Raw genomic sequence first — 12,015 nt, 5'->3', positions numbered from 1 at the left:
AGCCTATGTCTTAATACCAAACAAAAACAACATCAACAAAAAAGAAAACCCCAAACCCTTAATGGCTAACAAACAAAACATAACAAAAAATAGAACAGGATCCAAAAAGGATGTTGACCTTTGCACCAAGGGTAAACATCAGTCTGAAAACCTGCTATCTTGTCAGCCCAGACACTTTTTAAACAAACGAAAATAGTGACTCTGAACCTTCCCACCATAACGGAAACCAAGCTAGGAAACCTTTCACACGAGGTGTAGGTAAAGTGTTCCAGTTTGCTTTCTGATGTTTGTCTAGTTTGTGCATCCATACGCTCTTAACGTGAAAATGCTTTTTGCCAGTTTGGGATTTCTTAGAGCAGGGATTTTTTTGTCACAAGGGTGGACTCCCTCCATCACTACTTTTACTTGTGTGATGGATTAGCAGCCCTCTGGGTACTCCGCCCAGCAAATGTGGCTGCAGCCCCTGCCAGCAGGATTCCTGTCTAGGAAAGTCCTGGGTTAAATACAGTTGTGACCCTCTTGTAGCTTATTCAGGTGGGGCCTTTCAATCTCTGGAAACACAAGCAGCATCTGCTGTAATTTGTTCTTAAAGGAGCATCTCTGATAAACCAAAATACAATTTGTTTACAAACAAAGAACGCCCACTTGTTTCTAATTGCAAGGTTTTTCCAATGCCAATAATTACTCTACAATATGCTCATTTTATACAAATAGCCACTTCTTCACGTGTATCTTCAGCAGGCTTGGAACCAGTGATGCTGTGATCTGTTGGACAGATGATTTTCACGCTGGTGATAGAAATAACTATAGACTAGAGAAGCCTGCACCTTGCTAATTACACTCTGCCTCCCAAGCTTTTTGGATCCTGGACCATTCTTAAATACTGGTTTCTCACCAATCACTGTTCACCCAGCTTTTTAACTGCAGTTGGGATTCTGCAATGCAGTGCACTTGGTGGTGTTTCGGGCAGCAGGGAGAGCTGAGTTGGGGGCACTGGGGGGTGGCAGTCCTGAGTCCTGCCCTGCCCTTGTAGTGTTGTGGGTTTTACTGTCAGCTGTTCACACGGTGTGGTCTGTATTGGGGTGGGCACCTGGGAGACGTGGTGATTGACTCATAATGAGGTCATTCAGCCATGCTAAAGGAAAACACCCAGATAGCCACAAAATACAGTCAGTTGAAATTAAATAACGTGCAGCAGTCCATTTCACATTAGCCTATTGATGATGTTTTGGGGAATTTGTGTAATTGAACAGAAATCCCCTCCTCAGCAAAGCCCAGTGATTGGCAGAAGTTGGCTTCATTGTAGCGTTTGTGGCAGAAAACATCATCACTGGCATTTAGTTACTGCTAGTGGGCTCGAGAATGGGACAGAGGAGATGAGCAAAAGGAAAATGAAACAGGGACGTATTCTTCTTTCCAGTAAAATCACCCCCCTTCCTCCCCCCCAAAAAAGTTGAAATAATGAAACTCAGTGTAAATCGTAAATGAATTATGAACCAGAGTTGGTGAATTGAATCTTACAAATTACCTGTTGTACATAAGCTGGAAATAGAGTCATAGCATTCTGCTTTTAGTAATGGCAACTCCCAGGCATATGGGGAAAATATGAAGAACAATAAATTGCATTCTGCTTTTAATAATGGCTGTTTCCTAAATTTGGTCATATAAAATCCATTTTGTAAGAGAAAAGGAATTTTGAAGTTTCTTTTGGGATTGATATAAGTTTATTAATCTTGTAATGTGAGCCTTAATTTTCCTAAGAAGGAAAAAATCTATTCTACAAATTCTTCTTTTTAGTGTGACCTGAAATCCTCCTCTGCTGCTTTGTGACATAGATGAAATGGAAGGAGGTAATCATAGCATAGTTGTACACGTAAAACAGCAAAGTTGTTGGCATTCTGATTATTTTTTATCTAAGTAGGGTCTGCAACTTGTGAAGGTGGGCATGCATCAGAGGGCTCCATGTAGCTGGGCTGAGCTTAGGTGTGTGAGTGCATTGTAACCAGCAGAGTCTCAGAGGCACTGAACCTTGGCAGGTTTTAAACCTGAGGGACCTCCAAGGCTGTTCTGTCTGAATTTTGATGCTGTTTTCACTGCATCCTTTTGTGCTGCCCACGTGGAGGAGGGTGGCCTCCAGTGTTCAGCCTCTTTCCATGTGTTTATCACGAGCTGCTTCGTTTCATCAGTGCTGCCTTTGGTGGTGCTGTGGGACCTTGCCATGCAGGAATTAAGAGGAGGAAGACCTGTTAGAAGGTCAGACGACTGCACAGAGCTGCAGATGTCTGTTCTCTCTGTGGTTCTTTGCTACGTGAAGGGTAAGCAGCGTGAGCAAACCTGCTCTCAGGTGCAGCAAAGTCTGCACCCTTGCAGCTGCTGTTGGCTTTGGAAGAGGTGGGGGTGACAACTGTCGGGACTGCAGACCCCCCTGCTTCCTCTGCAATAAGCTCTTGAATAGCTGCTCCTGTTCTGCAGCACGCTTCGTGTCTTGTTGGCTTGCAGAGCTTTGGCATCACGTGTGACAGGCATCTGGTGTCTGAAACCTGTGTCCTGTAAGTACAAAAAGGTTGTCATCTCCAGAGAGCCTCAGCATCCTTGTTATCCCTTGAACTGCTCGTCAGGACTGTGCACATTTCACCAAGTGCTGTGAAGGGAGGCTGAGCTTTAGCTCTTGTACACAGTAACATTAGTCACATTAATAACATTGCTACTTCAGAGTTGTTCAGGATCATTCTGGATGTGAGTTTGAGCAAACTCAGGCCAGAGCTTCTCTGTGCTGCTAGCACTGGCCCCAGGAAGGCTGGGTAGATGCAATTCATAAATATGTGCCTGTGGCTGCTAAAGGTCTGTGAGGGTAAGGACCGTACCAAAGTACAGTCCTGCTCTCCTTCCTGCCTGTATCACAGAAGCTGAAATAAGCATCTGTGAGCTCCAACCTGGTGAACACAAGGAGCTTTTTCTGAGCTGGTGTTCCTTGGCTTCTGGAACACAGGCACTTGTGATTAAATAATTAAAGTAACTTGCAAGTAGCACACAATATCATAACAATTGAAAGTGTGGAAACAATTTGAATTTAACAATAACGTTGTATTTATAAATAATTTTCTTCTTGGAATTTAACTGAAGCACCAAACCAGAGGGTCTCAAGTTTTGAAGGAAGTTAAATTAATAACCAGAACCATTCAGCAGGTACATTTTAAGGAGACCAGTTTGGATTAAAAAAAAAATAAAATGTTTTTCAGTCTCTACATGTACTGAGATATTTGCTTGTACACGGTAAGCCTCAGCAGCCTTTCATTTTTGAGTTCTCTTTATACAGATTTTGGTTCTGTTTGAAGACTTAGACGTATAGAATTTAACATCACTGTACAGGAGTCTTGAAAAAGTCTGCTGTTCATGCTGTATTTTTCTTCAGTTGTTGCATATCCCTACGAGAGAGAAACGTGTTGGGCTTTCAGTTCTCAGCATCCCTTTTGTATTGGGTGCTGACACAATTTTGTTCACCTTGAGAGGGTCTTTTCATAATAATTCTGAAAAGTATAAGATATTTTAGAATAAGTTCATATCCAAAACATGCGTTTTCTATCGTTTTTCCATTAGATTTGAACGGGTTTGTTTAATAGTATCAGTTTTTAAAAGGTAAGTAAAACATCTGGGGTTTCTCTTGGCATTTCCCTGAGTGTGTGTTTGCCCTTCATGGAACAAAGGCTCATAATAGATAATGTATTCTCCAAAGCACTTGTGTATGGCTGCAATCATCCAGCCTTTCTGCATGCTTGTGCAAAACAGTACTTGGGTTCTTTGTAGCTTTTAGTCACTTCATAACTCCCAAACTTAGTTGCTGGAGTGCAGCCTGGTGCCATCTGGGAGTAAAGAGGAAAGAACTGATCGATTCCACCCTCTTCTTCACCGGCCATCTTCATCTGCACCAGGGAAGCAGTGGAGGAGCCTGATATAGACTTGGCAAACCCTCTAGACCTGCAGGGAACTGACTGAGAGATGATTACTCACAGATTTTGTCTCTGTTCCCAGGCTACCCTGGCATTTGTCTCTGTTCCAGGTGGCTTTGCAGCTGTATGCCATGCTGGCACACGGAGGGGAGAGCCGTCGTCCAGCCTGTTGTGGCCTGTGGGGCTCTGGGGTGGACTTAGGCTTGCAGTTAGAGTTTACCGGGGGAGACAGAGTGTCCCTCAGCTCTTTGTGACTTGAAGCCTGGCAGTCTGTTGTATGTTGCACTGCAGGTTTCCTGAAGAAACAGAGACAAGCAAACTCCTTAGAATACTGTGCCACTAAACGAAACAGGGCCAGGCAGCAAGCACGGGTGCTGAACTAGTAAGCCTTCATCACCTGGAGCCAATGTTCCAAGCCCATAAAATCAAGTTAACTTTTCAGTTTGCCAGTGGCATTGGGGTGGCAGCAGGAACAGAGGCTCGCAGATACCAGAGGTCAGACTGGGTGAACAGAGATAGAGAAAGCCAGAGTATCTCTTCACCTTGTTATCCGGCGTAAGTCTCCTGCTGATTGCTCAGTATGTGTTTAGTTTTCGCAATGCATTGTCTTTGTGTGCAGATGTGAGAACACTTTAACCTCCACAGCAAAATTTAAGCATCTGTTAGCTCCAGACTGCAACTAAACTGATTATGTCTATAAGCTGTGTGGACAGTTTTATTCTGGAATAAAAATGCTTTATCTTGATATACCTTTAAGTCAATAAAACACCCTTTGTGCTTTCTTGAAACTGAAGAGGAGGAAGGATTTGCGTACAAGATGATATTATCACTGTAGTTGTCAACTGTTTTCTTTAATGGAAATTTAAATCAGATTGCATAGATCAGTTTGTCTTAAAAATACTTGCCTCTCTTAAGCATCAAAATCAAGTTCAGTTTTATTGCTGCCATTGCGCTGCTCCTGAAATCTCTAAGGGGTAGTCACTTGTTAATTTAGGAGGAGGGAAGGCCAGGTTGCTCAGACCCTTACTTGCAGTATCTGCTCTAGACTGTAGGACAGCATCCTTTCTGAGGTTTGTTTGTTTAACAGAAGCCTTAATTACATACTAAGATTTCTTAATGTGTTTTCAAACCTTTTAGACAAACTGTGTTGACATCTAAAATAGACTGTCCTGCAGGCCTTGCAGAAAAAACAAATGTGAAACAAATGCCAGAATTGCTCTGGAACGTGTTATGTAAACTGTGAATTTCTTCAGTACCATTTAATAAAAATTGTATGAAGAAAAAATAACTGTATTCAAACACTTCTTTATTTTGCCCCAAACAGGTTAGGAGGCGGTCCTGATGATGCCAAGGAGATTATGCAACACAAATTCTTTGCTGGCATTGTTTGGCAAGATGTATACGAGAAAAAGGTACTTAAACAACTCTTCTTCCAAGGTGAATGGTAGTGCACCTCAGATTTTGTTGCCTGTGGTACGGTACACACAAGTTCTCCACAGAAGAGATTTGCAATTGTTTTTATCAAGGCTGAATTGCTCCTTGCTTCTTAAAATCCTGTGGCTGAATTGCTTCAGAACCAAAGGTTTGGTTTTTTTCTGCATTGAGAGAGAGGCCTCTCTCAATTAGAAATGGTTCCCTGTGATTGAATAAATAAGGCTATAGCCAAAATTGCTTCCAAATGTAGATGCTGTATAAGCTTTTGAAATGGCATTTCCTGTGAATTCCTGTTGCCATTTCTTGCTATCAACTGATGTACCCCTTGTGATTTATGGAGCCTGAAAGTTGGGAACTGCTGGTTCCTGAGCATCTGGAAGCAAAACTTTGTAGAAACAGAGTGGAAGACTGGCTGTGCCATTCCCTTTGTTTTTCTTGTCTTGAATGACATAATCAGGCTGAATTCAACAGGCACAGTGAAATACAGTCTTTTGCATCCTAAGACATGTGTATATATTTGGTGATATAGGAATGTTGTGAAGTGTCCACCCTTCATGGCTTTTCTCCTCAGCTTTCCTTGAGACTCACTGAGTTTGTAGGCATTCCAGTGAGTTTCATCAGCTGCATCTGTCTCACTGCCCTTTCACTCCCCAGTCACTCAGTGCACTCTTCTGGGATGTCCCTGTTGATGCTTTTGATCTGCTGTTGTCCTCTCCCAATTAATTCTCATCAGCTGCCATTTCCTAGCAGTCACATGAAATGCAGCTAACTGAAACTTAGGTCTGGTGATTCAAGGCTCCCATTTACTGATGCCATATGATCTCACCCAACCTCAGCCTTCCCTCATTTCCCTCCTTCCCCTGCAGCCCCATAAGATACCAGCTCTAGTTGAATCTATCAGTAGAGTTCAGTTCTGATTCCAGATGATGAAAGCAGGCAAGAAAGGAGATCTAATTCCTTGGATTCTTTTGGTAGAACTAATGCAGTGCAATTTTTGTTTTCTTAGAAAGCAGAGAATGACGCCACTGCTTTCCATACTGCAGTAAGAGAATTGTCCAGTGCTTCTATACAAGGAGAGCTCTGTTTCCTTCTTGTTCACTTCCTCCTAGATTTGTATGACTAAAAGGAACTGAAAAATTAGAAAGTAGTTCTTTGTGCCTTGAAAGCATATGAAGCTTTGAGATCTGTCCTTTCAAAATGTCTCTTGCAGAGTTCCATGCAACCTATGATGTAGGTTTGGGCAGGAGGGAACAGTGTGACTCGTGCAAGGAAGCTGGATTCTGGTTTTTTCCCTATCCCTATCCCCCCTATCAATAGTGCACCTGAAATTTGGATGTAAGCTGTTATCTATTATAGAAATAGCTGTCCTGTGTAAATGGAGAGATTTCATACAGCCCATGAGCAATTGCTGCCTGAGTTCTGGGTGGTCCAATGGGGTTCTTGCAGCATTTGCCTGAAATGCAGCATAGTGAATAAATCCGGAATTCTGTCAGCTGCCTGGGGGTGGTTGTGCACTCAGCTTGGTTACCCCCCATCTCCAGAAAATGGCAAATATGTTTATGAGTACAGGTTTAGGGTACTTGAGAACGCTTACTTTGTAATTAAGCTTTTTGGAAACAGAGCTGTGCTTTGAGTTATAAGCGGTTTTGAGTCACTGAGGTTGTCCCAAGGATGTAAAATATTCATTAGACTATCCTGGAGAAGTGCTGCTATTTGTCTCTGGTGTAACAAAAGGTGCAGTTCAATTTGCAGTGCTTTGCCCATCCACAAGTGAGAGGTACGCAATGAGATGTTAATCACATGCAGGTTTTACTGGGCTCTTGCCTTTTAAGCCAACATAAGCCTGCGGGTATCAAGCTGGTCTGCAGCAGTGGGAGGCTACAGGTGGCACCTCTCTGCTGGTTGAGCTGCAGAGCTATTGCAGTGACAGCTTTTCAGTAAAGCAACATATTTGCTTGCTAAAGCCAGCAGTGTAGCTTTCTGTGGCTTCCCCTCTGTTTCCAGCTTAATGTTCTGAATTTGACAGCTAGGAAAAGAATTTTGTCTTGTGGGTGCAGCGTAATCTGTCTCAAATTGCTTTTAACAGATCCTAAAATAAAAGGAAGAAATGATCCAGGCAGCAGTCGCCCATTACACATGCGTTCTGACTTAGGGCTGCTGCTCCAAGTCACTCTGATGTGCACAGTTCAGGTGTCTGCTGCATTGCCCAAGTCCTAAATCACTGTGTGCTGCACAAAGCAAGCCAGAGCGGCTGGGAGCTCTGCCATGCCCAAACCACCCTCAGCTTAAAAAGGACAGACCGAGCTTCATGTGCACATGCACACCCGGCTTGTGAAACAGCATACCCAGTTCACTTTAAGGTAACAGGCAGAAAACTGCTATGAGGAGAAAAAATAGAGATGATGTGATAAATAATACTCATCCTCAGCAGGGCTTTATGCGTAACGTGCTGGTTTGACTTGATCGAGAATACTGTTATTAGCATTACAATGTGCACCATTCCCTCTTCAGTAGCTCTGGGAGGACTGCAGGGCGCAGAGGGACTACTGGCTTTGGGATATCCGGTTTCCTTTTCCGTTTTAAATTCGGGACATAAAGCCCGACCTAATTTTTTTACAGGAACATTTGCCAGGCTCCTTGAAGCCATATTTGGGAACAGAGAATAATTAGCAATTAAAAAAGGATGATGAATACGTACTGTAATTTTGCTCTCTTCTATAATAAAGATAGAATTTGTATGTCCCTTAGTACTTAAAGATTGGTTTTAAACTGCAGAATGCTTCTTTGTATTTGGAAATAAAGCTATATGTGTTGATTACACTGCTTGGAGGCTTTACATTGAAAAAGAAGAGGCTGTATTGTCGGGTGGGAAAGTCAGAGCAGTGCTGTTAGGTGCTCTCAAAAAGAAGGCTAATGAGGAGCTTGAAGGCAGTGATTTTCCTATTAGCTGACTTGCCAAGCAGATGATTCTTCAGCTTTCCTCCGGCTCGGATCTGAAGGTGGAAAAGAGATCCTTTGTACATTCAAGATATGATGATATTTTCCAGATAGTGATTTCTGTCGCTTTACTTGTGCAAGAGCAAAAGTGCATCTCAGGGTCACTGCTTAATTCCAGTCTGAGCCATTTACCACTTGCCCAGATGAACCTTTCCCTGCGGTTTCAGCTTGGAAGCCATACACTTCCTCAATCACGCTCCAAAATTGTTGCCCAGTGTGGCTCAGTGCTATTAAAAGATGGCCACATTTAACCCCAGCGGTGGGCGACCCGAAGCCCAGCTCTGAGAGCTGCGCGTGCCCTCTGTGGGCAGGCTGAGGGCAGTGTTTACATCGTGTTCCTCGTGTATCATGCGGCGGGGAGGTGAGCAAGGTCTGAATCCCAGAGACTTTGCCCTCCAAAATTGTATGTGTTCCAACTCCGTGCATCTGCATGCAGCCGGCTCTGGCACCCTGCTTCCTAGGCTTTCTTCTCCTTCAGCCCCATTCAAGCAGCTCAGCTCCATCTGGAGTTCCTGTTGCCAGTGCTTGCCTACGTGCACGTGAATGATTTCTGACCCTTCTGCCCAAGTGCATTTCAAGAATAGGACCGGAACAGTGCTGTAATAAGAGGATGATGGTTACTGCTCTTTTTTTTTTAAACTACTTCTATTCCTTCCTTCTCTTCCTTCCTTTCTTTCTTGTTCAGAGTTTACATCAAACTGCTTTTTGAGAATTTGGAGCATAATGCTTAATGTAGCTGCTGCTGTGACCCACGTTCTCCCAAGCTGCTCCAGTCTGCTGCGCAGTTGTGTTTTGAGCTGCTGGGGCACAGTAACTATAGTTGGAATTTTTTTGTGAATGTTATCACCCTTATTCCTCAGTATGGGAGAGAGGTGAACCTACTGGAGCGTTTCCAGAGGAAGGCTATGAAAATGGCCCAAGGAGGGACAGGCTGAGAGAGCTGGGGATTGGGGGAGACCTTTCAGTATCTGAAGGGGGGCTGTAAAGGAGAAGGGGATGGACTCTAGCAGGGTCTGTTGTGATAGGACAAGGGGAAATTGTCCTATGCGCAGAGAGATGGTGGATGTCCCATCCTTAGAGACAGCCACGATCAGGCTGGACGGGGCTCTGTGCACCTGATGGAGCTGTGGGTGTCCCTGTTTACTGCAGGGGAGTTGGATTAGATGGTCTTTAAAGGTCCCTTCCAACTCAGATGTCTCTGTGACTTTTTTTTGCAAGGATTACTAATCCGTTTGCAGTTGCTGGTTCTTACTCCTTTTCAACCTCCTCGAGTGTAAATCAGACGAGATTTGCATATAATTAGGAAGAGAAGCAGTATGTACTGTTAATTTAAACTCTTACATGTATGTTATTTTTTACTTGAAGTGACATTAGGAGTGTCGGATTTTCTTTGTACAATTAAATTCTAGAAGCGCAACGTGTTAAAGGCCTCATAAGTGCACACCTAGCCTTAATGCATGCTGTTCCTTTTTTATGGACTGTTGGGGTTTTTGAAGCCACTGTAGCTTATAACCATACTTCAGATCCTGCCTGCTTGAAACAGTACTTCGTGAACCTGTAAACAAACAGTATTTTTCTGTTTTTCATAGCTTGTACCTCCATTTAAGCCACAAGTTACATCTGAAACAGATACAAGATACTTTGATGAAGAATTTACAGCACAGATGATTACAATCACTCCTCCTGACCAAGGTAAAGTTCTCCCAAACATTTCCCGCTGTCTTTTCCAGGCCATAAAAACAATTTGCTGTAAGGTTATTTGTTAGAACATATGAAAGATGCTCACACATTTTTTCACGTATTTGACCAAGAATTTGTGTGAATTTCAGAATCAGTGTGAAACTTTCGACACATCTCTCCTGCTTCAGAAATGGGAAACCCATTTTAGAAGACACTGAAGTTATTTATACTGTTGTCTTTTCAAAATCTGCATAGTCCTCTGTTGGGGAAAAAAGCTCTGTTCATGAGCTTTACTGCGTACATCTGTTCACACACTGGGTATATGCAGTCAGTTGAGTTTGGGTTAATGTCCATTCTCAGTCAGTCTTTCATTCTGATGGAGCATGTTCAGTACTTTGAAATAGCAACTGCCAAAGATTCAGAACACTGAATATGAAGTTAAGTGATGAAAGCCCCTAGCAGTTTTAAATAGACATCCAAACAACCATTTTCAGAGTGAACATAAACTCAGGATCTTCTGTGATGCCCAGTGAATGGGGTGAGATTTCAGACTTGATGTCTCTTTGTTTTTTCTAGCTGTGGAAGAAGAAATCAAGGCTGAATTTTCTGAGAGAAATTTACTATGTGTTATCTCGTTGTTTGTTTATGTAAAATAAAAAAAAAAACCAAATGTTGTCTAACGGGTTTGCTTTGTTTGTTTTTCTTCCTCCAGATGACAGCATGGATTGTGTAGACAATGAGAGAAGACCTCATTTTCCTCAGTTCTCCTATTCAGCCAGTGGAACCGCTTAATGTTTTGCAGTGTTTTCCCATTCAGAAACAAAACAGACTGCATTTTGGGGACCTTACTTCAATGGACACTAGAGAACTTTCTTTATTATCTGAATTACAAACTGTGTTTGTATTACGATTTAGATGAATTTGTAGGAAGCCTCACAGATTCTGTATTTAAAACAATTCTTTGATGCATTTTTGAGAAGGAAAACAAATCCATTCTTAAAGTATTACGTCAAGGCTCTTATGCTGAACGACCATAGGTTTTTAAGAATATGCACCAAAACTGTTTACTTTAGAATTAATTAAGGTATTCAACATATCAGCAGCTCTGACCAGAACATCCCCTTGTTTTATTTATTTCATACAGTTCATTGTCTAAATATAGAATCTGCACTCTGAACAATTAGATTTATATAGGAAGATATAAGACTTTAGTAGTTAGTGCAATAATAGAAGCAACAAAGTGAACAAACTCTGGAGGATTAAGGTTCAAACTCATTTTGGACAGCAGTTGAAGTGTCATCCAGCTCCAGAAAACCAACTATAGGAACAGCATTAATGGCCTCAGTGAGGTAAATCAAAAAGCAAAAGTTATTTTTGTTATAACATCTGCTACAAGACATTACATATCAAACCGAATCCAGTGGAATCTGGTCCATTGCTACACAGTACAGCTGAATATTCCGTTCAGGACAGTGCATTTAATTGTTCCATTTGTGTAGTTTAGGAATACTTCATAGGATTGGCTTCTCAGAACATAGAAAATGCTTAATTTACCAATTAATACGAACTGCAACAACACAGAATCATCCACTTTCACCACTGTATAAAAATACCATACAGGTCTACATGAGAAACCACCTGAAGGAGCGAGTTATCCAGACAGACGTCCATTTTGGCACTGAAGTAATGACTTGTTGCCGCTTTTTTTTTTTTTATGAAAAGATATATGAATATATATAAACACTTAATGATTTTTTGCATCATGCCAGATCATTTCCTCTTTCTTGAGTGTGCATTAAAGGTATCAACTGACAGTTCACGGTGCCTTCTCACTCTTGAAGATTCACTTTACCAGTGTTTCCCATGTATAAGAAAAAACTAGGTTGGAACTTCGTATGTGTTTGAATAATAATGGTGTTCAAAAAGTGAATTTTTTTTTGTTTCTTCATTTTTTTTT

At 42.0% G+C, this 12,015-nt stretch overlaps 1 protein-coding gene across 1 annotated transcript in view; it reads left to right on the top strand.

Moving 5' to 3' along the window:
* The window catches only part of AKT1 (AKT serine/threonine kinase 1), a 69,228-nt gene extending 57,240 nt beyond the window's left edge, over positions 1–11,988 (top strand). The window contains exons 12-14 of the mRNA XM_003206757.4: positions 5,272–5,359; positions 9,968–10,070; positions 10,771–11,988. Coding sequence (XP_003206805.1) covers positions 5,272–5,359; positions 9,968–10,070; positions 10,771–10,850 — 271 coding nt within the window. The 3' untranslated portion in view covers positions 10,851–11,988. The remainder of the gene's footprint in view (positions 1–5,271; positions 5,360–9,967; positions 10,071–10,770) is intronic.
* Positions 11,989–12,015: the final 27 nt, after the last annotated feature.

The sequence above is a fragment of the Meleagris gallopavo genome, chromosome 5 (assembly GCF_000146605.3).
Source record: "Meleagris gallopavo isolate NT-WF06-2002-E0010 breed Aviagen turkey brand Nicholas breeding stock chromosome 5, Turkey_5.1, whole genome shotgun sequence".
Taxonomy (NCBI): domain Eukaryota; kingdom Metazoa; phylum Chordata; class Aves; order Galliformes; family Phasianidae; genus Meleagris; species Meleagris gallopavo.
The sequence above is the reverse complement of the archived record's forward strand: the minus strand, read 5'-3'. Positions and strand labels throughout refer to the sequence as shown.